Source organism: Sarcophilus harrisii, chromosome 3 (assembly GCF_902635505.1).
Source record: "Sarcophilus harrisii chromosome 3, mSarHar1.11, whole genome shotgun sequence".
In the NCBI taxonomy this organism is placed as follows: Eukaryota; Metazoa; Chordata; class Mammalia; order Dasyuromorphia; family Dasyuridae; genus Sarcophilus; species Sarcophilus harrisii.
In genome coordinates this window covers 568,347,026-568,374,155 of record NC_045428.1, presented here as the reverse complement: position 1 = coordinate 568,374,155, position 27,130 = coordinate 568,347,026, and the positions used below count along the sequence as shown (strand labels likewise).

Genomic DNA, 27,130 nt, shown 5'->3' with positions numbered 1-27,130 from the left:
CTCACCTGCTGTTTGTTTTCCATGGCTAGAAGGGCAGACTTGGGTTCAGAGACTGATTCCAACCCTGCCTCAGGCAGACACTAGCTTGTGACCTTAAGTCTTTCTCACCTCCTGTTTGCTCATCTGTCACCTGGGCAGAAGGCTAGCTGCCCCACCCCACCCCAGGGAGGTTGTGGGGTTCAGGTGCATACCCATGCATATTGCTTTGCCTTCCTGCTGCTGCTTGTGTAAATACTAGTTACCCTTATGGTCTTAACTGTTGTGACAGAAATCTCCTCAGTCTCTCTGGGCCAGAGGAGCTCCAGTGAACCAGATACCTCAAAAGTTTTTGTTTTTTTCTTGTCCCTCTGAATCATCTAGACTAGTTCCAGATGGGTTCCCAGGAGTGGAGAGAAGGGCAGTGGCCCTCTCCTGCCTGGCCTTCCCTGGCTGTGGCATCATGGTCCCCTGCATGTTACTGTGTCTGACCCTTCCTAGTCTTTTCCCCAGAAGCCTGGATTGTGAAGGCCTGACAGTGAGTGGGATAGCTGCCCTGGCTCAGCTGAGATGAGGGCATTCTGTGTCAGGCCTGGATGACTCCATGGGGCATATTGTCCATAGTCCCAGGATGGAGTGATCTCCACATAGGGGGTTTGGTCTTATTGGTGTCCTCTTTGTCTCCTGCCCAGGACTGCAGCTCTGTCTGCCAGGAGGATTCCTCTCACTTTTCCTCCTTCCATATAAGGAGTCTCCCCTCACTGTATCACCCTCGCTTCTATTTAATACAATTCAAAAGCCTTTATTCAGGCTTCCTCTGAGTCAGTGCTAAGAACAGAAAATACTTTGAAAAGTCCTCTCTTACCCAACGAGCTGGAAACAGTTGTATTTCTCCACTCCTTATCTACATGGGAGATGTTGGAGCAGGAAAAGACCTAGTGGCAGCTCTCGTCTGATCCCTTCATTGCATGCTCATGAACGAGGCCCCAAATGGTTAGGCACTTTTTCCCAAGGAGAAACAGCTCAGAAATCTTTGATCCCTGTCTTCTGATTCCAAATGGAAATTTTATTCTGTGCTGGAGAAGGGGTCTCTCTTGAGGGGAAACTGAAAGGTCAGTGTGATAGAGCTTAGCTTTAGGTCACTGGGACGCCTGAGCAGCCTGTCCTGCTACATGGACCTCGAAGTGTTTACTACCCTCAAAGAATGGGCAGAACTGTCCTTTTCCATTCTAGACTCCTGGGGATGTAGAGGTGTGTCTGGGCAATCCATCAATGAAGAAAAGTCCTGTTTTGAGGGAAAGACCTGCTCTCCTTCCCATACCTTGTCTCTCTTCCTGTTATCTTCCTCCCTCATCTACCACCTGTCCAAATCTCTCCCTGCCCTTGCAATGCTTGACTAAGCTCCAAGAACCCTGCTGTCCCTCGTCTCTCCAGTATTGTCATGATTGCCTTCTGACAGGATACAGGCTTTAGAGGGAGGACAGGTTAGATGCTCTCAGCCTCTTTCCAGCTCTGAGGGGGGGTGTGTGTGTGTGTGTGTGTTGTAAATGGGTACTTCCATTAACCATATATTTTATTTCTGTATACTGAGGTGTCTATATGATGATCCTCAAGGGGGGGTGGGGGGTTTACTTTTTTTTTTATTTTATGTCCTCACTAGCAGCAAGTTTAAAGCTGGGAGGGTTTAATCACTTTTGTAATCACTTGTTAATTGTTTAAGATTCTTTTAATTGTCTGCTGAAACAAGAGTTCAGTAGAATTAGTCAGTACAAAAAGGGCTACTTTCCTTCCCCACTGTGAATCCTGTAAAAAGTGGTTCCAGGTGGGTCCCCAGAGTTGGGTGGGAAGGGGGGCAATTGTCCTCTCTCCCACCTGGCCTCCATATGGCCACGAGGCCATCCCTAACGAGTGAGTGTGTGTGTGTGTGAGCAGCATGTTTGGCACCTCTGAGTGGGTTTGGGTGAATGGTCCTGAGGCATGTATGGGTGTTGTGTGTGGGTTGCGTTTCTGTGGTTGGGTGTGTATCCTTTGTTAATAGTAGGTAAATGTGTATCCAGGTCTCCAGCGATTGGCTGGGTTAATAGATTGTAAAAGCTGTACATGTTCGGAGAGGCCTGTGGACGGGCACCTGGCTTTTCCACAAAGTATGGCCTGGTCAGGAAAGCTTTATTCAGCAGAGAATATGCTATCAAACTGCAAACCTTTTGATCCAGCAGTGCCGCTACTGGGTTTGTATCCCAGAGATCATAAAAAAGGGAAAAGGACGTACATGTGTAAAAATGTAGCATCTCTTTTTGTAGTGGTGGCAAAGAACTGGAAAGGAGATGTCCATCAATTGGGGAATGTCTGAATAAGTTATAACATAAAAGTAATGCATTTATTTCTATATTGTTCTGCATGCGCTATAAAAATGACGAATAGGAAAGACCTGCAAAGATTTACATGAACTGATGCTGAGTGACACGAGCAGAACCGGGAAAACATTTTACCCAGCAAAAGCAAGGCTGTGTGATGATCAACTCTTGACTGTTGTCCAGTGAGCTAAGGCAATCCCAATAGACTTTGGATGGGAAAAGCCCCTGGCATTCGGAGTGAGCGCTATAGAGGCTGAATGCAAAAGAAAACATACTTTGTTCACTTTTTTTTGTCGTTTCTTTCATGGTTTTTCTCTTCTGTTTTTTCTCTCCCAACCTAATCCATAAGGAAATATGTAAAAATGAAGATGTATAACCAAAAAGTTTTTACTTGTAACTAAGGGGGAAAAAACTTTTTTTCTAAAAGAAATGATATTGGCCCTGGCAACAGGTCTACGTGAAGCTAAGCCCTCTCAGGAGGGGTCGGACAGGGCACCGCCCAGGAGGCTCCCATCTCCCAGCCTTGTCCCTCTCGTGATTCTCTGAGAATGCGCAGTGGTTTGTATCCAGACCTCTTCTCCAAGCCCGAATAAAGGACTTTTTGTGATCCCCGTCCGAGCTGCTCTGGTTTCTGTCCTCGTTCTTTGCCTCTCCTTTGGGGGAGGCCCGCAAGGGGAGGGAAGCAACGAGTCCCTGGCAAAGAACATCCCGGGGGACACGGGAGGAAACTGAGGCACATGTGGAACCGGTGCCCCTCCAGTGCCTTGCAGACTCCGGGCCCCGGCCTCGATAAACCTCTCCCGGGAAGAACCTGGGCGGGCCATCCCGGAAGGGACTTCGGGCAAAGCCGAAAGCTGGTCTCCGGGGATAAAGTCTCTCGCCATCCTGTGCACAGGGTCATGGGGGGGAAAAAAAAGCAGGGGAAGCCCCGCCTTCCCGTGACGTCACCGAGCTGCACCGTTCTCGGCAGATCCCAGGACATCCCATGTTTGTCGAGGAGTAGGGGGTGCTGTCACTAGACCAAAGAACCTGCCCGTTACTCTCTGCGTTCGCTCTTTGCTACTCTCGATGACCGGCCCAGGGCCTCTAGGATCGGGCCTCAGTAGGACGCGCCGTTTCCTTGGCTACGGCGTTCTGGGTACTGGGGTTGGGACCCAAAGGCCGTCCAAACGTTCCCCTCCCTGTCCTGCCTTGTGACGGTGGTCGGCGAGGCTCAGCCCGCAGCTGGGGAACTGTTAGGCCAGAGAACGCGTTCGGTAGCGCCCCCAGCTGGGGAACTGTTAGGCCAGGAGTTCGGTAGCGCCATAGTCGCGCGTCGTCTCCGGTACCGGCTCCCAGCGCTGTCCTGACTCGGAGGTGAACAGACCGGGCTTCCCGGACTCTGGTGCCTTCGCTGCCCAGGGCGGCGGACCCATGGCTACCGTGACTGTGCCCCGGGGTAAAGGACGGCGTGGCCCGTCCCCAGACTGCAGGGACCGCCTGCCAGCTGCGGGGGCCGAGGGGGAGGGACAAGGCGGGAGACTGGGGCAGAGGCAGCCTGACTCGGTGGCGCGAGCTCGAACTTCTCCCGGGCGGACCAGCCCTGGGCCGAGGCCGGAGGCAGGGAGAGCGGAGCAGCCCCTCCTGGCCCCGGGCCTCCCAGGGGTCCCTGAAGGACTAGGCTGCCCCGGGCCGCAGCTGCGGTGGGCGGGGGGAGGGAGGCGGACTGGGAGGAGGATGGAGGCGGACTGGGAGGCGGGACTGGGGAGGAGGAGGCGGACTGGGCGGCGGAGGCGGACTGGGGGGAGGGAGGCGGACTGGGCGGCGGGATGGAGGCGGGACTGGGGGGAGGGATGGAGGCGGGACTAGGAGGCGGGACTGGGGAGGAGGGAGGCGGGAGGCGGACTGGCGGCGGGAGGGGGACTGGGGGAGGGATGGAGGCGGGACTGGGAGGCGGGACTGGGAGGAGGAGGCAGGACTGGGCAGGCAGGAGGCGGGACTGGGGAGGGATGGAGGGACTGGGGAGGGAGGAGGGACTGGGCGGGCGGAGGCGGGACTGGGGGGGAGGAGGCGGGACTGGGGAGGAGGAGGGACTGGGAGGCGGGAGGCGGGACTGGGCGGGCGAGAGGCGGGACTGGGGGAGGGAGGCAGACTGGGGAGGGATGGAGGCGGACTGGGGAGGAGGAGGGACTGGGCGGCGGAGGCGGACTGGGCGGGCGAGAGGCGGGACTGGGGGAGGAGGCGGACTGGGCGGGCGGATGGAGGCGGGACTGGGGGAGGTATGGAGGCGGGACAGGAGGCGGGACTGGGGAGGAGGGAGGCGGGAGGCGGACTGGGCGGCGAGGAGGCGGACTGGGGGAGAGGCGGGACTGGGCGGCGGATGGAGGCCGGACTGGGCGGGCGGGATGGAGGCGGACTGGGCGGGCGGGATGGAGGCGGGACTGGGGGGAGGGATGGAGGCGGGACTAGGAGGCGGGACTGGGGAGGGATGGAGGCGGGACTGGGCGGGCGGGAGGCGGGCTGTCAGTTTCTGCGGGAAGAGATGACCTAGGGGCCGCGCGGGCACTGCCCGCTTTTCTTTCCTCCTGACGCCTCCTAGGAGGGAGGGCGACGGGCAGCGGGCTCCTCTGGACCAGAGGAGATGCTGAGCCCCGGCTTGTTCCGGCCTCTGGCTGCGGGCCCGCGGGGGGGGCCGTTGTAGCGAACCAGAGGAGCTGGGGGTGGGGAAAACCTCCTTGCCCCCTTAGTGCCCGGCCCGCCCGTGCCCGGGGCTCTGCCTGCGGGACTCCTAGTGCCGGGGACTGACGTTAGCGGGAGCGGCAGGATCCTCCCGTATCCCTTCGTGCGGGCTCAGCTAGCGCCGGCAGGAGAGAGGGGATGCGGCTGGCAGCCGTGGGCAGCCAGCGCCGGACCAGCCCGGCGGGCTCAGGGGGAGGGGTGGTCTCAGAGGGGGAGATAGTGTATTTTATCTTGAGTTTTTTAGAATTGTGATTTCTCTTTACTTTGCCCAAGGCTGTGATCGCTTTCAGAGCTAATTGACCATATTTTCAGATTTCTCACCAGAATGCTTGACTGAATTCCCAAACCTGCCAGGATGTTCCTCCCAGCAACCAGCATTTCTCAGTTTCACTTTTTTTGGTCATCCTTACCAATCTCGCAGGTACAAAATAGTACTGCAGAGTTGTTTTCATTCCTATTTCACTAAATATTACTTATTTAGAACCTAGCTTTTAAACAGTATTTTCCAATCCCATATGGGGTCTCTTCACTAAATGTAGACATCCTATATTATACTTTATGATCAGTAAATGTTTGATTTACATACCAGTGTTTTACATTCATATACTCTGTATCCTGCAAAAATTTGTGGAGCAGGAAGGGATCCAGTCAAAAAAGTTTGAAGAAACCCTGAATTAGATTAGAGTATTTTTTCCATTATAAATATGTTGAATTTCTTCTTCTGCAGCCTTACCTATTCTTATTATACATTGACAATTTCTCAATGCAAGCATGATACTTATTCTTGGCAACTCGATTCATTTCCCTATATACTTTAGGAATTTGACATTTAACCAAAAGGTTTGCTGCTAAATTAATTCTTTCTCCATTACCTGAATTTCCGAAAGAATTAATCCTGAATACACTGTGTTTTATATTGTTACTCTTTTTAGAATCATGTACATCTCTTCTTGAGCTCTTGGCTTTTCTTAATCAAGATACTGGAGTGATTTGCCAGTTCCTTCTCCAGGTCATTTTGCAGATAAGGAAGCTGAGGCAAACAGGGTTAAGTGATTGGCCCAGGGTCACACAGCAAGAGTATCTGAGGCTGGATAGGACCTCGATTTTCCTGACTTGAGGCCCAACTTTCTACCCACAGCACCAGCTGGCTGCTCCACATTGCCTGTATATAAGCAGAACGGCTTTTCATGTGATGGTATCCTACAAAACAAAGGAGTTAGATTTAGAGGTGCCACATCACAGGCTAAGCTAGATGACAAAGGAGGTCACATTTCCAGCTGTCAATGCCTTGTCCCTGTCCTCCCCACAACAATCTTCCCACCTTCCCCTCTTTCCTAGTGAAATGGCCTTGGAGCCTCATGTTTCTGCCCTGCCTATACTTGCTTTGCATCCTTCCAGGCTGCAATTGAAATGAAAAGAAACTCCATCTGCATAGCCACTGAATGACAAGAGGCTTTCCTAGTTTATCACACAACTTACAAGTCTTGCAAAAGGACTCTCTTCTCTTTCTTTCTCTCTCTCATTATTTATTATCAGAGAGACGATTAAAAAGGAAGCTGTGAGGCTTCCTGAGGACCTGGCAGGTCCTACAGTGTAGAGGGTCTGCCAAGGGGTTTGGAAAAAGAATGATCATTTCTCTGGGGCTTATCCTTCCATGCAGCATTTGATCCCTCGCTATATCCATGAGAGGGAGGAAGGGTGGCCACTTCCCAGGTGGGCATTGTGAGGCCCAAGGATCTGACAGGGCCAGACCCAGTGGGACAAAAAGGGCAGATCTCTAAGCCAGGCCCTCCCTCTTGCTCCTGCCATTCTTCATTATTTCATGGTCACACCTACAGATGGGTAGTGGGCTGCGTTTTGCTTGGGAGAAGTTGCTCTGATGAATAAGAAAAGTCTCAGGTCTGACAAACTGTATAAACATTGGGGATTATCCTCTGTGGTGGGAGGAAAACAAAGGGAACCCCAAAGTCCTCAGCACCTGGGGAAATCTTAGGGTGACCTCGTGTACAATCTCTGACTTAATACTGTTCTTTTTTTCCAGGAACTCCATTCCCTGCCCAGTCCTGGCAAGGCCAGCATGCACAAACAGACAGTTGGTGATGTTCTCCAGGCCTGGGGAACCTGGAGAGCCTTGGGAAAGGCCACATCTGTAGCCCAGGTTTGAGAAGAGCCCCCAGACTCAGCTACCCTTCGTGCAGAACATGCTGAGCTTTGACTGTTTCCCTGCCTGTGGCCAGCTCTTTGTCAGCTAAGCAGACAGGGCTGCCCCCCAAATGGAGAGTGCCCAAGGCTCCTCGCTGGAGCCTGCTGTGGGCCGGTCTGCAGCTGCCACCTTGACCTCTTAGCTGACCCAGAAGTGGGGAGCCAGCCCTCCCCATGTGGAAGAGAGCCCCTTGGAGGAGCTGGGGCTGAACAGCCCTACTCTGCCAAGCTGCTGAGGAGAGGGAGCCAGCCCCTCAGGGCCCTCCCCGCCCTCCCCTCTCCAGCCCAGCAATGGCTCAGAGACATCCCAAGACAGAAGGTGCCTGGGCTTCAGTCAGAAAAAACAGCCTCTCCAGCCACTCCTTACTGGGCAGCCCCTAGTATGGCATGGGTGGATCTCTTGGCAGGGCATCTGGAGGGGCAGCTGCTGGGTGAGCCTGGCCATAGCCACCACCAGCAGCAGGAGCACGAGTGACTTACAGGGCCGTGGAGCTGGGTCTGTCCAGATCTAGCCAGGCCTTCCCTGTGGCCTAGAACAAGCAGAGAAGGGGCCTGCCTGCCCCCTGACCTGGGGAGTTCCAGAGCCCATCTGACTGGCACCAGCTGGAAAGACTCCATGGCTCATCAGAGCCCCTCCTCAGCCCCTTCCTGAAACTCCAACTGCCCATTCACCTTCGAGTCTGGATCAAACTGGGCTGGTTCACAAAGGCTGCAAAATGGTGTTTTCTGACTGGGGTCCAACAGTCAGGAGCGGAAGGGGCTGGATTCCAGGGCACTGGCCCCTAGACAGGAAGGAAGGGGCTGGGGGGGAAGAGCTGTTGACAGTGACATGACCCTGATTTGTGTCCCCAGGAACTGAAAGGCCAGCCACCTTCTCATCTCTTCCTTTGCTTCCTGTTATGTCTTATTAGCACCTGACAAAAGACAAGACACCTAAAAAAATCCATCAGCCTCTGGCCCATGGAGACATGAGCCTCTTTGATTTGACCTTAGCTAAGGCAGGCATGGGGGGAGCTTTAGGTGGGATGCTTGCTCTTCAGATGGGGGAGTCCTCGAGGCTACAGGGGCCAAGCTAGCTTAGGTGGCAGCAGAAACCTTCCTGTCTGCCATCCCAAATGGATGTTGACTGCCTCCCTCCAGGCTCCAGGATCCTGATCAAGAACATGCAGTTGGGGGGGTGGGGGGGGAAGGGAACTGCTAGGTTGCTCAGTGGATAGAGCACCAATCCTGAAGTCAGAAGACCTGATTCAAATCTGACTTCAGACACTTAATACTTCCTAGCTGTGTGACCCTGGGCAAGTCACTTGACCCCACATGCCTCAGCAAAAAAAAAAAACACACACACACACACACACACAAAAACATGCAGATGGAGTACTTGGTGGAGAGAGAGTTTAGAACATGGTCCTTAATTCCCTTCCACAGCTGAGACTCTTTGGTTCTGCCTTTCCTAATTGTGTGTCATGAATCTTTCTTGTAAGGGGTGGACAAGTGTTGTCTGCCTCATGGGAGGTCCTCATGGGACCTTGGAGGACCTGCTTCTGGACCCTAGAGCTCCTGGGTGAGGCCCTAACAGTGTATATATGAGTACCTTCTCTGTGATCCTCTTGGTTCTTACAGATCTGCAAGTGTGGTTGACTGCAGGGACTATTTCTCCTTTTCCCCCCAAGGCCCAGAATATTCCCCAATGGCTCACCTGCTAGTTTGTGTTTTCCCATGGCTAGAAGGGCAGACTTGGGTTCAGAGACTGATTCCAACCCCTACCTCAGGCAGACACTAGCTGTGTGACCTTAAGTCTTTCTCACCTCTGCTTGCTCATCTGTCACCTGGGCAGAAGGCTAGCTGCCCCCCCCCTCCCGGGGAGGTTGTGGGGTTCAGGTGACATACCCTATGCATATTGCTTTGCCTTCCTGCTGCTGCTGTGTAAATACTAGTTACCCTTATGGTCTTAACTGTTTTTTGGCAGAAATCTCCTCAGTTCTCTCCTGGGCCAGAGGAGCTCAGTGAACGCAGATATCTCAAAAGGTTTTTCTTTTTTCCTTGTCCCTCTGAATCGTCTAGACTAGTTCCAGATGGGTCCTCAAGAGTGGGAGAGAGAAGGGGCAGTGGCCCCCTCTCCTGCCTGGCCTTCCCTGGCTGTGGCATCATGGTCCCCCTGCTGTTATTGTGTCTGACCCTTCCTGGTCTCCCCCAGAAGCCCTGCTGGATTTGTGAAGGCCTGACAGTGAGTGGGATAGCTGCCCTGGCTCAGCTGAGTCTGGGCAAGATTCTGTGTCAGGCCTGGATGACCACATGGGGCATATTGTCCTTGGTCCCAGGGTGGAGTATTCTCCATATTGGGGTTTTGGTCTTTATCTCCTGCCCCGGGCTACAGCTCTACTGGGAGAGTCTCTTGTTTCTTAACATTTTTATTTTGTTTTCTTTTAATGGGTAATTCAAGAAGTCTTTATTAAGTGCCTTTTCTGTGTTAATACTAATAACAATAACAAAAAGCTTTCCTTTTTTCCCCAAGAAGCTGGGAGATGGTCTTTTTCCCTACTCTCACTCATTATCCATATGGAAAAACCTGTTCCATGGTTCATAGTTTGACCTGAACAGGACCTTTCAGGAGAATATATGGATTGACTTCTATTCTTGAAATGTGGTCATTGAGGCTGCAAGTGGGAAATGTCTTTTTTAAGATGAAGTGACTCGATCTTTTACAGGTGAGATTAGAACTCACATCATCTGACATTGCACTGGTTTTCCCACTGTAGTACAGTGTTCCAGGTTCCCTGGGCTTCCCAGGGCTCCCACTCTCTATCTCTGACAAATTACTTCTTCCACTACTGGAAACTGGAGAGGCCAAGGGTGAAAGTGTCAGAAACTTTAGCCATGAGTGACTGGATATCTTCATCCCTTGAAGCATCTCCTGCAAATTGCAGGGGTGACAGCAGTTAATTATCTATTCTGGTCCCATTCCTCCCCATCTCAATGAAATGTATTGTATAGATGCATTCATTTTCCTGTGTCTGTAGTTAAAAAAAAAAAAAAAAAAAACCCTTTTGAGTAAAGAAGCCACCAATGCTTCCTCAATCCTTTCACTTGTCTTCCTACCCTTAGTTTTATTCCCTAATGTCCATCACTGGGTGAAAATGGCTCTTGGACCTCCCCTTTAAGATTTTTTGTTTTAATTCTTGAATTCAGTTTTTCTATCTCATAGATTTAGAAGCTTGGTTCAGACTTGTTACTGTGGGATGTAGAGAGCATTGGCAGAGATTCTTACTAGTGTTGTAGAATTGTAGGTGCTTCTGGTCAGGGGTGACTTGGAGCATTATATAGTCCTACTTTTCCATGATCTTGTATTTTGTGTCTGTTGTAACGCTGACATATAAATCACTTTCAAGAAGGGCTTTCCTATTGTGTGAGCAGCATAGAGCACTTGGTTTAAAAAAGAGTGGCTTAATCGCTCGTGATTAAAGTTACTTTTTACTCGTCTGATGAGCCAAATGGGCTCTGCAGAGTCAAGATGGAGATTACTGCGCTATTTCCTTCTCCGCTGCGAATCACAGAAAACGTTGAGGCTGGGGCCCCAGCGTTGAGTGGGAAAGAGGCACTTCCACCCACCGGCCTGGCGTGCCATGGGTTCGTGGCTGCACTTATAGTTTCGTTGGCTAGATAAATGATGCTGGTGACCCAGGCGCTAGGGCTGGTCTGGCAACAGGCGGAGGCGACAGGGCCCAGCACACTGCGGGCCTGGCTGCTCTTGGGCCTCCCGGAGCTTGTCTCTCTAGTATTTGTGAGTCTGCGCAGTGACTTGCGTCCAGACCCCTTCGCGCCGCAATAAAGGACTTGGTCTGGACTCATGAGCTGGCTCGGCGGCCTGCCGTCGCCTCTCTTGGGGGGGTCATGGGAGGGAGGGCTGCTGGACCACGAGGACTTAAAGCATTGCATGGGACACGGGAGGAATCGGGAGGTGCGCACACGGTGCCTTCCAGCCTCTGAGCCTCGATTAGCTTCCCTCAGGGAGAGCTTGCGTGCGCCATTGAGGACCTAGGACAAAGCGGAAGCCTGGGCTCAGGGGTCACAGCCTCCCCCTCCGCCACGCCGAAGCCACGCCTCTCCGTGACGTCACGAGGTTGGCGGTCCCCCTCAGATCTCCGGGCGGGCTTGGCGTGGCTCGCGAGGTCCTCCCATCCTTATCTGGGAGTAGGGGGCGCTGTTTACTAGACTAGGCTGAAGAACCAGCGCGCTCAGCCCCGCGTTGGCCGCTCCTCGCTAGGAAGCACGCAACTGCTCTCTCGAAGGTCTGGCCTGCGCGCCGCCCGGGGAAGGAACGCAGCGCGTTGCATGCCGGGTCCTACCCTGACAGGGGGTGGCGACTCCCATTTGCCGCGCTGTCTGGAAGGGACCAATTTGACTGCTGACTCTTTGAGACGCCAAGTGTCGTGGCACACTTCCTCTGTCCAGATCTCGCTCTCGTCGCGGTTCTCCATCTGGGGGCTTGAAAGGCTGCTGCGCCGTTGCCGCCTCCGCCGCGGAGGGTGAGGTCCCGAGGTCCCTGGCTACCCTGGACGAGGACCAGAGGAGCCTCGACTGCTCCCAGTGAACAAGGGCCTGCGATGGCTGGGCGGGTGGCAGCGCATTGCCTCTGTCCTGGGCCTAGTTCCACTTGTGGACTGTGACGTCTGCCCTAAGATGTCTGGTTCCTCCCGGGCCGGGCCGAGACCCCTCTCTGGCCGCCTCCCCTGGGGCACGGGGGGAGGGGCGTGGGAATCTGGGCGGGGGAGGGGCTGGGAGAGGGCGGCTGCTGTCAGTTTCTGCTGAAAGTGACACCCGCAGCACTGCACTGGTACCTCCCGCTTCCGCATCTGGGGGGGCCTTGGGACAGCCGCGGGCGGGATGCTCTGCGGGACCAAACAGACGCAGCGCCCCGCCTTGTCGCGGGAGGGGGTGAGAGGCCTCCGGGCCCAGCCCGCTCTCGCCCCTGACTCCAGCTCTGCAGGGCCCGGGCCGTGACTGTCCTAGTGCAGGGGACTGACGTTAGCTGGAGGGGCAGGATCATCCGGCCTCTTGTATCCCTTTGTCCTCTGTAAGGACTCGCCACCAGCACCTGCAGGAGAGAAGGGTGAGGCTTGGAGCCTCTGCAGCCAGGCCAGACTCCGAAACCAGCGGGCTTGGGTCTCAGCCCACTCTGAGCACTGATCTGCTCCCCCTTTTTTTTATTATTACTATAGCTTTTTATTTACAAAACGCATGCATGGGTAATTTTTTTCAACACTGACCCTTGCAAAACCTTCTGTTCCAAATTTTCCCGTCCTTCCCCCATCCCCTCCCCTAGATAGCAGATAGGTTAAAATATGTTCAATCCAATATATACATATTTATACAGTTATCTTGCTGCACAAGAAAAATTGGATCTAAGAAAAAAAAACCTGAGGCAAGCAAACAATAGCAGAAAAAGTGAAAATGCTAGGTTGTAATCCATAGTCCTCTCTCAGGGTGTAGATGGCTCCTCACTGAACAATTGGAATCGGTTTGAATCATCTCATTATTGAAGAGAACCACATCCATCAGAATTGATCATCATATAGTCTTCTTGTTGTCGTGTATAATGATCTCCTGGTTCTGCTCATTTCATTTAGCATCAGTTCATATAAGTCTCTTCTGGTCTCTCTGAAATCATCCTGCTGGTCGTTTCTTACAGAACAATAATATTCCATAACATTCATATACCACAATTTATTCAGCCATTCTCCAACTGATGGACATCCACTCAGTTTCCAGTTTCCGGCCATTACAAAAAGGGCTGCCACAGACATTCTTGCACATACAGGTCCCTTTCCCTCCTTTAAGATCTCTTTGGGATATAAACCTAGTAGTAACACTGCTGGGTCAAAGGGTATGCACAGTTTGGTAACTTTTTGAGCAGTGCCAAATCACTCTCCAGAATGGTTGGATCCGTTTACAGTTCCATCAACAATGTACCAAGGTCCCAGTTTTCCCACATCCCCTCAACATTCATCATTATCTTTTCCTGTCATCTTAGCCAATCTGAGGCATGTAGTGGTATTTCAGAATTGTCTTAATTTGCATTTCTCTGATCAATAGTGATTTGGCTGCTCCCCTTCTTGAGACTATCCAAAATTGCCATAGGTGACTCCATGAGGTTATAGGAGTGCTCCTTTCCCCCTTGCACATTTTGCCATGCTGAGAAATGTAAACATATTTTCATATAGGCCAATGTGAAACCACGACTATATTACAAATTGTTTTCTTTGTCTTTTTATTTTTTGTGGTGGTTGTTCCTGTACCACCATGTCCATGGGCGGCACCCAGGTTTGATGGACAGGACGCTAAGCTTGTTATCAGAGGATAAAATCCATGATTAAATTCCTGGGGGACCTTGGTCTGGTGTTATTTCTTCCAATTGTCCTGAGTTATTTTGTTTTGTTTCCTTTTTTTTTTTTTTTTTTAACTGTAAAAGGAATGAGGCTGACATATTACAGGCTACAAATAGCCAGATGGGAACATACCCCAATTCTCAAACTGTAGCAGAAATTCGCTTTTAAAATGACTAAGATTTCAGTTCACTTTGTCCAGCAGAGGACCTATCGGTAGTGGAGGATATTCCTCACAATAGCTGTCAGTTGTCAGTTTTGCCTGTCTGGGAAGCAATGGGGAATGAAGCAAACCCCTCAGGTCAACTGCTTATCCTCTCTGCCCAGAATACTTGTGCTTACCTATTCCTTTAGGGAAATATAAAATCAAAAAAAAAATAAATAACCTGCAAAGTGTCACAAAGCACATCTTTAAAAGCATTTTTCCAGTTTGCCATGAAGTGTAATTCCTTTTACCCTCTATTTCCCTATAACCTTCCCACAGTTGAGAAAGCAAGAAAACCAAAATGCATTAGTTATGTGTAGTCATGCTAAGCAAATTCCCCTATTAGCTGTCTTCCCCACCTGCCCCTCCCCCAAAAAAGGAAATGTGTTACATAGTGTATTGAATCCATCATTTCTCTTGGCAAAGTTGGATAATGGTACATCATGAGGTTTTACAATTGTAATTGGTCACTGTGTTGTTATGAATTGCAGTGTCTTTATATGTTCATTAGCTATACAATATTTTTGTTTTTGTAAAAGTTGTTCTCCAAGTTATTTGAAACTGGATCAATTCAAACATTTCTTCCCGGATTTTTTCTCCCCTTCAACATTTCTTATTATTCAATATTATTCCATTCCATTAATTTTCCATAACTAATCTAATGGTACCCAAGTGAATGGGAATCCCCTCAGTGTAATTCTTTACCACCACAAAAAGAGTGGCTATAAATCTATTTGTATATATGGATCTCTTTCCTCGTTCTTTGATCCATTGCTAGGTCAAATGCTATACAGAATTTCACTGCATTTTGGCCACATTTCCAAATTGCTTTCCACTGTGGTTGGCCTAATTTATAAGTTCATCAACAATAGAGGCAGCAAGATAGAGCACTGGCTCTAATGAGCAAGACTTGAGTTGAAATGGAGCCTCAGACACTTAACACTTCCTAGCGGTGTGATGCTGGCAAGTCACTTTACCCCAACTTTTGCCTCTGTGAAAAGAAAAGGGGGCAGGGGGGCAAGTTCACCAACATTGAGAGAGTGTATAAATAACCAGATAACAAACCACAATTCCCAAGTTGTAGCAGAAATGTACATTCAAAGTGGCTGCAGTCTCACCTCATTTTGTCCTGAAGAACAACAAAAATGGCCAAAAAGCCATGGTACAAATATGCAGATATATCTACCCTAGCATTTGTCCTTTTTCTTCTATGTCATCCAGTGTCACCTCATTAAGTGGTAATGCTACTTCAGGATTCATTTCCTTTGCATTTCTCCATGTATTAGTGATTTAGAGTATTTTTTCCTATATGAATAATGAGAAGTTAGATTTCTTTCTCGAAAAACCTCATACTCTGGTCCATTGATGGTTTCTCAATGGAAACATTTATTCTTACAAATCTGATTCATTTACCTATGTATTCTAGTAATGACACTTTTTATCAGTGTCATTTTTTTAAATCAGTTTTTTCTCAATTTTGTACTTTTACAAAAGAATCAGTGCTGAATCCATGACCTGTATACAAGAAAAACTAATTTTTAAATTCTTTCATGCGAAACAATGTTGTTGGGGATAGAGGTGCCATATCCAAGGCTAAACCAAGTGACTAATAAGATCAAGCTCCAAACATGCTGTCCTTGGTTCCCCTTGGTCTCCTTGGTTCTGGATAGTAATCTTGCCTCCCCACATTTCCCTTTCCTGCTGAAAGGTTATTCCACCCTCATACTTCTAAGGTTAGATCTTTCTAGGATGCAGGTAAGATGGGAAGAAACCTCATCTCTGGGTGTACTCCTTGCACTGAAAGAGGAGATGCTCTCATAGTATATCATACTCTTTAGAAGCTTTGCAGAAGAGCCCTCTATAAATACAAGGTGTTTATTTTCCTGAAGGAGTTTAGAAGGAAGCCCTGGTGAAGAAGCCTACTCCCACACTGCCTAGGAACCTTGAAGGTCTTAACTTGATGAGAAGTCTGGAATAGGAACTCCCCTGGTTTTGTGCTTCCCTTACCATGTGGCATTTGATCCCTCCCTGCATTCAAGGGCACTTCTCAGATGGGCATATGAGGCCTACGGACCTGAAGAGCCTTAGGACGGGGCCAGTGGGACAGAAAGGGCAGGTCTCCAAGCCAGGCCCTCCCTCTTGCTCCTGCCATTCTTCATTATTTCATGGTCACACCTACAGATGGGTGCATTTTGCTTGGGAGAAGTTGCTCTGATGAATAAGAAAAGTCTCAGTTCTGGCAATCTGTATAAACATTGGGGATTATCCTCAGTGGTGGGAGGAAAACAAAGGGAACCCCAAGGTCCTCAGCACCTGGGAAGCGTTATGGTGACCTCGTGTGCAATCTTTGTGACTTAATACTGCTCTTTCTTTCCAGGAACTCCATTCCCTGCCCAGTCCTGGCAAGACCAGCATGCACAGACTGACAGTTGGTGATGTTCTCCAGGCCTGGGGAACCTGGAGAACCTTGGGAAAGGCCACATCTGTAGCCCAGGTTTGAGAAGAGCCCCCAGACTCAGCTACCCTTCCTGCAGAACATGCTGAGCTTTGATTGTTTCCCTGCCCGTGGCCAGCTCTTTGTCAGCTAAGCAGACAGGGCTGCCCCCCAAATGGAGAGTGCCCAAGGCTCCTCGCTGGAGCCTGCTGTGGGCCAGTCTGCAGTTGCCACCTTGACCTCTTAGCTGACCCAGAAGTGGGGAGCCAGCCCTCCCCATGTGGAAGAGAGCCCCTTGGAGGAGCTGGGGCTGAACAGCCCTACTCTGCCAAGCTGCTGAGGAGAGGGAGCCAGCCCCTCTTGCGGGGCCCTCCCCGCCCTCCCCTCTCCAGCCCAGCAATGGCTCAGAGACATCCCAAGACAGAAGGTGCCTGGGCTTCAGTCAGAAAAAACAGCCTCTCCAGCCACTCCTTACTGGGCAGCCCCTAGGATGGCATGGGTGGATCTCTTGGCAGGGCATCTGGAGGGGCAGCTGCTGGGTGAGCCTGGCCATAGCCACCACCAGCAGCAGCAGCAGCAGCAGCAGCACAAGTAACTTACAGGGCCGTGGAGCTGGGTCTGTCCAGATCTAGCCAGGCCTCCCTGTGGCCTAGAAGAAGCAGAGAAGGGGCCTGCCTGCCCCCTGACCTGGGGAGTTCCAGAGCCCATCTGACTGGCACCAGCTGGAAAGACTCCATGGCTCATCAGAGCCCCTCCTCAGCCCCTTCCTGAAACTCCATCTGCCCATTCACCTTCGAGTCTGGATCAAACTGGCCTAGTTCACAAAGGCTGCAAAATAGTGTTTTCTGACTGGGATCCAACAGTCAGGAGTGGAAGGGGCTGGATTCCAGGGCACTGGCCCCTAGACAGGAAGGAAGGGGCTGGGGGGGAAGAGCTGTTGACAGTGACATGACCCTGATTTGTGTCCCCAGGAACTGAAAGGCCAGTCACCTCATCTCTTCCTTTGCTTCCTGATGTGTCTTATTAGCACCTGACAAAAGACAAGACACCTAAAAAAATCCATCAGCCTCTGGCCCATGGAGACATGAGCCTCTTTGATTTGACCTTAGCTAAGGCAGGCATGGGGGGAGCTTTAGGTGGGATGCTTGCTCTTCAGATGGGAGAGTCCTCGAGGCTACAGGGGCCAAGCTAGCTTAGGTGGCAGCAGAAACCTTCCTGTCTGGCATCCCCAATGGATGTTGACTGCCTCCCACTAGGCTCCAGGATCCTGGTCAAGAACATGCAGGTGGGGTACTTGGTGGGGAGAGAGTTTAGAACATGGTCCTTAATTCCCTTCCACAGCTGAGATGCTTTGGTTCTGCCTTTCCTAATTGTGTGTCATGAATCTTTCTTGTAAGGGGTGGACAAGTGTTGTCTGCCTCATGGGAGGTCCTCGTTGGAGAACCAGCTTCTGGACCCTAGAGCTCCTGGGTGAGGCCCTGACAGTGTATATATGAGTACCTTCTCTGTGATCCTCTTGGTTCTTACAGATCTGTAAGCATGGTCGACTGCAGGGACTATTTCTCCTTTTTCCCCCAAGGCCCAGAATATTCCCCAATGGCTCACCTGCTAGTTTGTGTTTTCCCATGGCTAGAAAGGGCAGACTTGGGTTCAGAGACTGATTCCAACCCCTGCCTCAGGCAGACACTAGCTGTGTGACCTTAAGTCTTTCTCACCTCTGCTTGCTCATCTGTCACCTGGGCAGAAGGCTAGCTGCCCCCACCCCCCACCCCCGGGAGGTTGTGGAGTTCAGGTGACATACCCTATGCATATTGCTTTGCCTTCCTGCTGCTGCTGTGTAAATACTAGTTACCCTTATGGTCTTAACTGTTGTTTGACAGAAATCTCCTCAGTTCTCTCCTGGGCCAGAGGAGCTCAGTGAACGCAGATACCTCAAAAGTTTTTTGTTTTTTTTCCTTGTCCCTCTGAATCATCTAGACTAGTTCCAGATGGGTTCCCAGGAGTGGGAGAGAGAAGGGCAGTGGCCCCCTCTCCTGCCTGGCCTTCCCTGGCTGTGGCATCATGGTCCCCCTGCTGTTACTGTGTCTGACCCTTCCTAGTCTTTTCCCCCAGAAGCCCTGCTGGATTTGTGAAGGCCTGACAGTGAGTGGGATAGCTGCCCTGGCTCAGCTGAGATCAGGGCAAGATTCTGTGTCAGGCCTGGATGACCACATGGGGCATATTGTCCATGGTCCCAGGATGGAGTGATCTCCACATAGGGGGTTTTGGTCTTATTTGGTGTCCTCTTTGTCTCCTGCCCAGGAATGCAGCTCTGTCTGCCAGGAGGATTCCTCTCACTTTTTCCTCCTTCCATATATAAGGAAGTCTTCCCCTCACTGTATCACCTCGCTTCTATTTAATACAATTCAAAAAGCCTTTATTCAGGCTTCCTCTGGGTCCAGTGCTAGGAACAGAAGAATACTTTGAAAAGTCCTCTCTTACCCAACGAGCTGGAAACCGTTATTTCTCCACTCCTTATCTACATGGGAGATGTTGAGCAGGAAAAGACCCTAGTGGCAAGCTCTACGGTCTGATCCCTTCATTGCATGCTCATGGAAACTGAAGCCCCAAATGGTTAGGCACTTTTCCCAAGGAGAAACAGCTCAGGAAATCTTTGATCCCTGTCTTCTGATTCCAAATGGAAATTTTATTCTGTGCTGGAGAAGGGGTCTCTCTTGGGGAAACTGAAGGTCAGTGTGATAGAGCTTAGCTTTAGGTCACTGGGACGTTCAGTAGCAGCCTAGTCCTGCTACATGGACCCCAGAAGTGTTTACTGACCCTCAAAGAATGGGCAAGAACTGTTCCTTTTTCCATTCTAGACTCCTGGGGATGTAGAGGTGTGTCTGGGCAATCCATCAATGGAGAAAAGTCCTGTTTTGAGGGAAAGACCTGCTCTCCTTCCCACACCTTGTCTCTTCCTGTTATCTTCCTCCCTCATCTACCACCTGTCCAAATCTCTCCCTGCCCTTGCAATGCTTGACCCAAAGCTCCAAGAACCCTGCTGTCCCTGGTTCTCCCAGCATTGTCATGATTGCCTTCTGACAGGATACAGGCTGCTTAGAGGGAGGACAGGTTAGATGCTCTCAGCCTCTTTCCAGCTCTGAGGGGGAGGGTGTGTGTGTGTGTGTGTGTTGTAAATGGGTACTTTCCATTAACCATATATTTTATTTCTGTATACTGAGGTGTCTATGATGATCCTCAAGGGGGGTGGGGGGTTTACTTTTTTTTTTTTATTTTATGTCCTCACTAGCAGCAAGTTTAAAGCTGGGAGGGTTTAATCACTTTTGTAATCACTTGTTAATTGTTTAAGATTCTTTTAATTGTCTGCTGAAACAAGAGTTCAGTAGAATTAGTCAGTACAAAAAGGGCTACTTTCCTTCCCCACTGTGAATCCTGTAAAAAGTGGTTCCAGGTGGGTCCCCAGAGTTGGGTGGAAGGGGCAATTGTCCTCTCTCCCACCTGGCCTCCATATGGCCACGAGGCCATCCCTAACGAGTGAGTGTGTGTGTGTGTGAGCAGCATGTTTGGCACCTCTGAGTGGGTCCGCGTGAATGGTCCTGAGGCATGTATGGGTGTTGTGTGTGGGTTGTGTTTCTGTGGTTGGGTGTGTATCCTTTGTGAATAGTAGGTAAATGTGTATCCAGGTCTCCAGCGATTGGCTGGGTTAATAGATTGTAAAAGCTGTACATGTTCGGAGAGGCCTGTGGACGGGCACCTGGCTTTTCCACAAAGTATGGCCTGGAAAACTGCTTTCAGTAGCGAATGCCCATCCTCCTATCAGGAGGGGGCGGACAGGTCCCAGCCTAGGGGGCGGGCGGTCTCCCTTTGCAGGTGGCTTGCCCTGGACATCTCCCAGCCTTGTCCCTGTCGTGATTCTGTGAGTCACCGGACCTCTTCTCCGAGCCGGAATAAAGGACTTATTCTGGACCCTATCCTAGCTGCTCTAGTCCTTTGTCTCCTTTTGGGAAGGCCCCGAGGGGGGCCTGTGGGGGAGGGAGGAGGAGGGAGAAGGGAGAATGCGGGCAATGAGCCCGCAACAAAGAGCATCCCAAGGGACGAGGGAGGAAACCGGCACGCACAGCTCCGCTTCCACTTCCAGCCTCTGGGCCCAGGCCTCGTTAAACCTCCCCTAGGCTGAGCCGGTGTCGGCTGCTCCTAGAGCCCATAAGGGCGAATCCTGGTCTCCACCTTCGCCATCCCGGCACAGTCCCTGAGGTCTCAAACAGAAGCCCCGCCTCTCGTGTCGTCATCGGACCGGGCAGTCCCTGGCCGACTTCCAGGCATCTCGGAATGCCCGCCCTCAGCTTGACTCGTGAGGTCCTCCAAGATGCGTTGGAGAGCAGGGGGAGCTGTTGTTAGATTAAAGAATTGGCCCAGTTTTTCCCGCGTTGGTTCCTCGCTAGGAAGCACGTAACCGCCTTCTCAATGGCCTGGAGCGGGCCCTCTTGGGTAAGGGCGCAGCGCCGCGCGTCGTGTCCATGGCGACGGCGCTCGGGGAGGATTGGGGGAGAGACGAAGAGCGGTGCGCACAGGACTCCTCCTTCATGGGGGCGCGGACGGTGGCTGGCGAGGCTCCGGCAGCTTTGCTATCCGCAAGGTTGATAGGAAGGAATGAGGCGCCCTCTCTTTAAGGAGTCACGTGCAGCTCCGCTTCTGGCCTAGCCGCGCCGCCTCCCTGGTGGGCTCGCGCCGCGGTCCTGCTGCGGAGGCGGGGCGGAGCCTGGAGGCGGCCGCTGCTGTCGCGCTCGGCCGCCCAGGACGCTGCGGTCCCTGCGGCTGCCCGGGCGGCGGCCTGCCAGCAGACGGGCGGGCGGGCGGTGGGGACCGAGACTCTCTTCCCGGTAAGGAAGGACGGCCCTCCGGGCGACGGTGTCGCGCCGGGTCTGGGCGGGCGGGGCGGGGCGGGGCCTGGCCTAGGTCTTGGTCTGGACCGCTTGGGCCGGTTCCCAAACTGCTGGGCTGCGGTGGGGCTGCGGAGCCCGAGAAAGGGTGGCCGCGGGGGAAACGGAGGCCGGGCCTGATACGGGGTCTCCCGAGTTCCTGCCTACGACCGGGCCTCCGCCTCCGCGCCGGGCGCGCCCTTGAACTTGCCCGGGGTCCGAGGCCCCCGTCCGGGTGAGAGCTGTGCCTCCGGGCCGGAGCACGCAGCCGGGGGCTGCCCCAGGCCGCACTCCCCGGACGCCGCCGTCCCCGGACGCCGCCTCCCGGGGCCCTAGGGGTTTGTGAGCTGGGGCCTGGCGGAGGTCGGGACGCAGTGTTACTGCCAGTTCAGCCGATGGCTTCGGGTGCTGCCGCCGGGGATCCCCGCGTGTCCTCTGCCATTGCCCCGGTTGTCACCTCCTATGCTCCCGCCATCGGTTCCTTTATTTACATAACTAACTAGTCATCGCGGAGAATTCCCGGCTTTCCTTGGCCATTCCGTGTCTCACCCAGCACTCCCAAAGTAGCTTTTAGTGCCCGGGACGCCCCGCGGACCATGCGGCCCCGGGTGCTGTCCCCCTGCGCCCCTCTCCCCGCGCCCCGTGCCCTTTGCACGCGCGCCATCCGGGTACCGGGGTGCGTGCCCCCGGCGCTGAGCGCCCAAGGGTCCCGGGCTCCCAGCAGCGCCTGTGATAGGTTGGATGCCCCAAGTCAGGGACTCGGCGCACCAAGAAACGTTACACTGACACCCACTGCAGGCGCCAAGTGCTCTGCGGGGCATCCACAGAGAGAATAGAAGAGTAGTTCTCGTCCTCCCGGGGAGACGCGGTATGCGGCCACGTTGGTGTGAAAGTCAGAAAGAGCAATCTCTGGGTAAGTGGAGAGGGGAGCAGGGCAGGTGAGAGCCCGGCCGGTAGCGCTGGCACCACGGTCCGGAACACCAGATTCTCGCGCAGTTACTGGCGGAGTGACTCTTGTCAACTCACTTAACTTGTTTGCCTCAGTTTTCTTCTCTGTAAAACGTGGATAATAATCGATATTGTGAGATAATCCTTTTAAAGCTGCACAGTGCCTGGTCACTTTGTAGCAGCTGTATAAAGGCTTATTCCCTGTCCCCTCCCAACCTCATCATATGCCTCAGGACAGGTTTTGTCTAAGAAGCGGAGCTTGGGCCATCGCTTGGGAACATAGGACCTAGCACTGTTTGTAGATACTCAAAAAGATACGAAAGAACAGTATTCATTTGTCTAGCGTGGGCACTCTCTGATTCATCTTACTTTCTCCTCTAGTTGTCATAAATATTGCCACCAGTATTTTCTCTCAGTTCAGTAAAACCTTATGGGGATTTGCAAATAGTGAGCTTCCATATCTGCCTTTGGGTCATGTTTGTCATTCTTCTAAAAGTAACATCCTTGGAGCGGAGGTGGCACACATTCGTGTTTTCATTCTTCCAAATTGGATCATTGATGAAAAGTTTGTGTAGAAATAATGGAGGCATCTTAGGACAACTTGACTAGTCATATTTCTAAGAAGTTAAAAGCTTGTCTTGTTCTTACCTCAACCTTGGTCATCTTCAGAAAGGTACTGAATACAATGATAAGATTTACTGAAGATGGTATGCTGAACATTCTTCATCATGGACTCCTCCTTTTAATAACAAACTAAATTTTCTCTAGCTTGGATCTTGCCCCTATATTTCTGTCTCCGTGAGTTCTTCCATAGTCTGACATGACCATCATAATACAGATAACTAAAATAAAGAGGAAGTTATAGAATAATCACCTCTTTCCCTTACTTGAAGGAAACAAACAAGAAGTAATGGAATTTGAAACAATACTGAACCTACTATTCTAAAATGCAAAATAATTTTACTTTGATCTTTTGGATTTGGAAATGCTCACAGGCACCTCAACTATCTTATGGTTTATTCTTAGTTTTTCAAGAGCCTCTCTGTAGAAGTTTATATTTTAAAAAATTTGAGTCCCTTTAGTAAACTAAATCAAACGTATTTTGAATACTCTCACCAGAATTTTCTCCTTTTGATTTTTCTTCCCATGTTAATTAGCTATTCTTTGCTCTAGATTAGCATGAATTAGTGTGGTTCTTTTGTTCAGCATTTTTAAAATGTCTACACATTCAGTGATCTTTGAACCATTTCTGAGTCAAAGTTTTCTGACCACAGCTATTGATTTTCAATACTGTGTTTTTGTGTAATTTTAATTCATGATGCTGTTTTTTAAAGGCACAATTGTCCACCTTGGGCTAATTTCAGAGATCCATATAATTTCATCAAAGACTTGATTTTTTTTTTTTCTTTTTATGCCTAAGGTTTTGTTAGTTTGGAGGGTGGTTTGGTGGAGGGTTTTCCGTCCATGTCTTCTGCTTTTACCTAGACTGGTACTGTCCAGGTTTCTGCTGCTGAAACTCATGCCTATTCAATCATTTCAGCTCTGGGAAGGAAGAGAAATGGGAGTGAGAACGTTGAGCCTTTCCTGGCAGTTCTTGATAGTTCTGGTTTTGATCCTGCAAATCTTGTCCGCGTTGGATTTTGACCCATACAGAGTCCTAAGGGTCAGCCGCACAGCCAGCCAGGCTGATATTAAAAAGGCTTATAAGAAGCTCGCCCGGGAATGGTAGGTGGAACAAATCACAAATAGAAGTTTAATATGAGCATAGCACTTTCAAAAGGGACATATAGCCTAAAATTAGATTGATTAGCTTTAATGTTTGTATCTCTCTACATTTATACTATATACCTATATGAAACATTTACCAATGAGTCACCTTTTTTTCCTCCTATATTTTTGAGTAATTAGGTTTAAAGTTCATGGCAACACCTTAGTTTGATCAGTAACAGTGAGAGCTATACAATTCACAATGTTTTTTCCTATACATTTTTCCATTTGACCTTTGTAGCTGTCCTTGGAGTTTGGGCAAGTATCATTTTCCCAGTTTGCCGGAGAAGGCAGCAGATACAGACTCACAAAGTGATTTTCCCTTAGTCACACCACCATGAAGTGGCAGAGGCATAACTATGATCAGCTTCCACTCTGTCTTCTTGCCACTTTATTGTTTCATTTCATTGTTTAGTACTAGTTCTTTTTAAAAAGAGTATTTCAGAAATTACTAAAATTGAGAATGTATTTCTATTTAAAAGGAAATACCTTTTAGGGAAAAAAATTATGGTTATAGGTTCATATAGATGGGTACATGCACATGCAAACTTTTAAGTATAAGTACAGGAACTATCTTTTGCCTTTCTCTATATCCTCAGTACTTACTTAACCTAATGCCTGGCACATAGTGGGTGGTTAATAAATGCTTATAACTAACAGAATGGGGAGGTGAGAGGCTTGATATAGAGAAATTTAGTGGTTTGGCGTAAGCTACTGATAATCTAAAATTATTTTTGCCAAAATACATGACTGCTCACTGCTCTCTGGTCTAGTGAATAGAACTGATCTTTGAGTCAAAAAGAATTATATTTAGGAATTGTCTTTGTGGTGCTAGGTGGACACTTCACCTCCTTTGAAAAAGGCCCTAGGGAGGATTAATAGAGGAGTTCCCATTAACAACCATTGGATAGAAGTGATCAGAGCAGAGACACACAGAATTCTAGAAAGAACCTCAATAAAATCTCCACCACCCCCTTCCAGCTACTTACAACTGGCAGAAATGCATTTTGGGCAAGTCATTTCAACTCTCTTGACTTCAGTTTCCATATCTGTCAAATGAGGCCTTTGACACCCCTTTTATTCCTGAGCCTCTGATCTTATGATATGTACAAAGCTAACAGCAAGTAAAAAATGAGGTGGGGGAAATATCTTAATGAATAGAAATTAGATCTTAGGCAAATAGTGGAATATTAAATGACGTCATATTACCTTCTGTTCCCAGATTTCTCATACTATTTTCATAACATCTTGTTCCTGTTAATAAATATTATAACAGCTTTGCCAACAATAGATAAAATTGCCTGATTAGCTGACTGAAAGGATATGGTTTCATGGGTGGGTATTGAGGAACCAGGGAAATAGTACTGGATTTAAATTCTCTCTGAAACAGAGGGATCTGGTTCTGTGGTCCTGAACAAGTCACTAAATCTCTCTTAAACTGAATTACCTTATCTGTAAAATGGAGATTAATAATAGCACCTACCTCACAAAGCTTTGTAAGGATCCATCAAGATAATGCCTATAAGGCACATTGCAAGCCTTCAAGAATGCTCTATAAATAGGGGCTATTTATTGTCAAAAAGGCTGTTAAAAGAAAACCAGGAAGGAGTAGCAAGGCTCCAGGGCTGCCTGGAAACCTGGCAGGTACTACAGTACAGAAAGTCTGCTAAGGGGTCTGGAATAAGAATGACCATATATCTGGGGCTTCCTTTGCCATCGTATGGTATTGATCCCTCCCTGCATCCATGGGAGGGAGGGAGGACAATTTCCAAGTGGGCATTGTAAGGCCCAGGAACCTGAAGAGCCTTGGACTAGGCCCAGTGGGACAAAAGGGGCAGGTCTTAAAGCCATTTTTTTCCTGTCATTATTCTTTGACTTCATGGTCATACCTATGGGTAGGTGGTGCTTTGTAGTTGAGAGAATTTGCTCTGACAAATAAGAAAAGACTCTGGGTCTGGCAAATTTCGTAAACATTTGGGGAGTATCATCTGTGGTGTGAGGAAAACAAACCAGAGCTCCAAAATCCTTGGCACAAGTGAAGCCTGACTCGAGATTTTTTCTTGACTTCATATCAGCATTTCCTTCAGGGTGCCTCTTCGCCCCACAGTGTAATGCTTTTCAATCAATATGCAGTTCTCTGTTTGGCCTCTTTATTTTTTGAAGTAAACACTCATTATCAGTAATATTGTAATTACTTCATATGACAACATCATTCTTTAAGGCATCTCCCCCTTTATAAGATGTTTTAAGAACTCTTACTGAATTGTTTTTTATCATAAGGGAATGGAGGGAGATAGCTTCACATTTTCATCTTCCAGAACTGAACAAGGTTCTGTTACTTTAATTCATTGAATTATTTGCTATTTTCTCTGAAATTCATTTTCCTGAAAGTATTCATTCACAATAGGTATAGATCATGAACGTTTGTGAAATTTTTCTTTGCTCTTATATTTCCATTACACTTATGTCCAATTACTGAAACTATGGGAATGTTTCCTAATGGAAAGAATTGAAATTTTTAATACAAAATAGTGTATACCTCTCCTTTTTGACAAATAGATCTAGAAGTATGAAGTCAAGTGAAATTTGGAAATATGGTGACCTATGGTCTATGGTACGTCTTGTCTTACTGAGTTTTTATTCTTTCTTGGGCTTCTCAAAACTTCACCCTCATCTTTACAAAGCCATTTTGAGGGGGAAACTTAAAATGATATGTAGTCTCCATTTCTTGTATATTCTTAAGGTTTTGTTGTAGTCTTAACCTATTTTTTCCTTTAGAAAGACTTTTTCCAGTAGATTAGTCAGTCTTGCAGAATTTTTTTTTTCAGACTTTTAGCCTCCCCCCCCCAAAAAAAGATATAAAATGAATTGAAAAAATTGGAAAAAAAGATATAAAATGAGTACGTTAGCAAACTGCATTGTATGTTGTTGTACTGCTTTCTGTTAGTTACTTTCTGTTAGAATTGGTAAGACCCTCAGAAATTTTCTAGGCCAACCCTTGTTGGACTTCATCAAAGTGCTTTTCTCACTATAATTTTACTTATTCAGAAGTTGCCAGACCAGGCAGAAGTCATCAAATTGAATATTCCCTTCATAGTAGACAGAAGATTGACCCAGCTTTGGAGATCATTTGTTATTATTTTAAAATGTAAAAGACTCAACATTGATTCTTGAAACTATTTCACAGTAATTAAATGACACTAAGACAACAGTAGAGAGATGATTTC

General features: G+C 49.5%; 1 protein-coding gene and 2 long non-coding RNA genes across 9 annotated transcripts in view; all 3 read left to right on the top strand.

The window, feature by feature from the left end:
* The first annotated feature begins 3,317 nt into the window (after positions 1–3,317).
* Positions 3,318–7,581, top strand: LOC116422844. 2 transcript variants are annotated; one of them, XR_004233381.1, is made up of 3 exons: positions 3,318–3,686; positions 5,361–5,469; positions 7,090–7,581. It is a non-coding gene; the product is annotated as an uncharacterized LOC116422844 (long non-coding RNA). The 2 variants fall into 2 exon arrangements; XR_004233382.1 differs by having other exon boundaries at positions 3,318–3,768.
* Positions 7,582–8,588: 1,007 nt separating this feature from the next.
* Positions 8,589–20,240, top strand: LOC116422843. The gene is made up of 2 exons (XR_004233379.1): positions 8,589–8,762; positions 17,698–20,240. It is a non-coding gene; the product is annotated as an uncharacterized LOC116422843 (long non-coding RNA).
* Positions 20,241–20,957: 717 nt separating this feature from the next.
* DNAJC16 (DnaJ heat shock protein family (Hsp40) member C16) overlaps positions 20,958–27,130 on the top strand; it is a 45,750-nt gene continuing 39,577 nt past the window's right edge. For 2 of the 6 annotated variants that reach the window (XM_031962815.1, XM_031962814.1), the window contains exons 1-2: positions 21,068–21,149; positions 23,677–23,861. In XM_031962815.1, coding sequence (XP_031818675.1) covers positions 23,695–23,861 — 167 coding nt within the window. In that variant the 5' untranslated portion in view covers positions 21,068–21,149; positions 23,677–23,694. Of the gene's footprint in view, positions 21,150–21,218; positions 22,102–22,147; positions 22,810–23,676; positions 23,862–27,130 lie in introns of those variants that run through there. The other 4 variants (XM_031962816.1, XM_031962817.1, XM_031962812.1 and 1 more) reach the window with 4 other exon arrangements.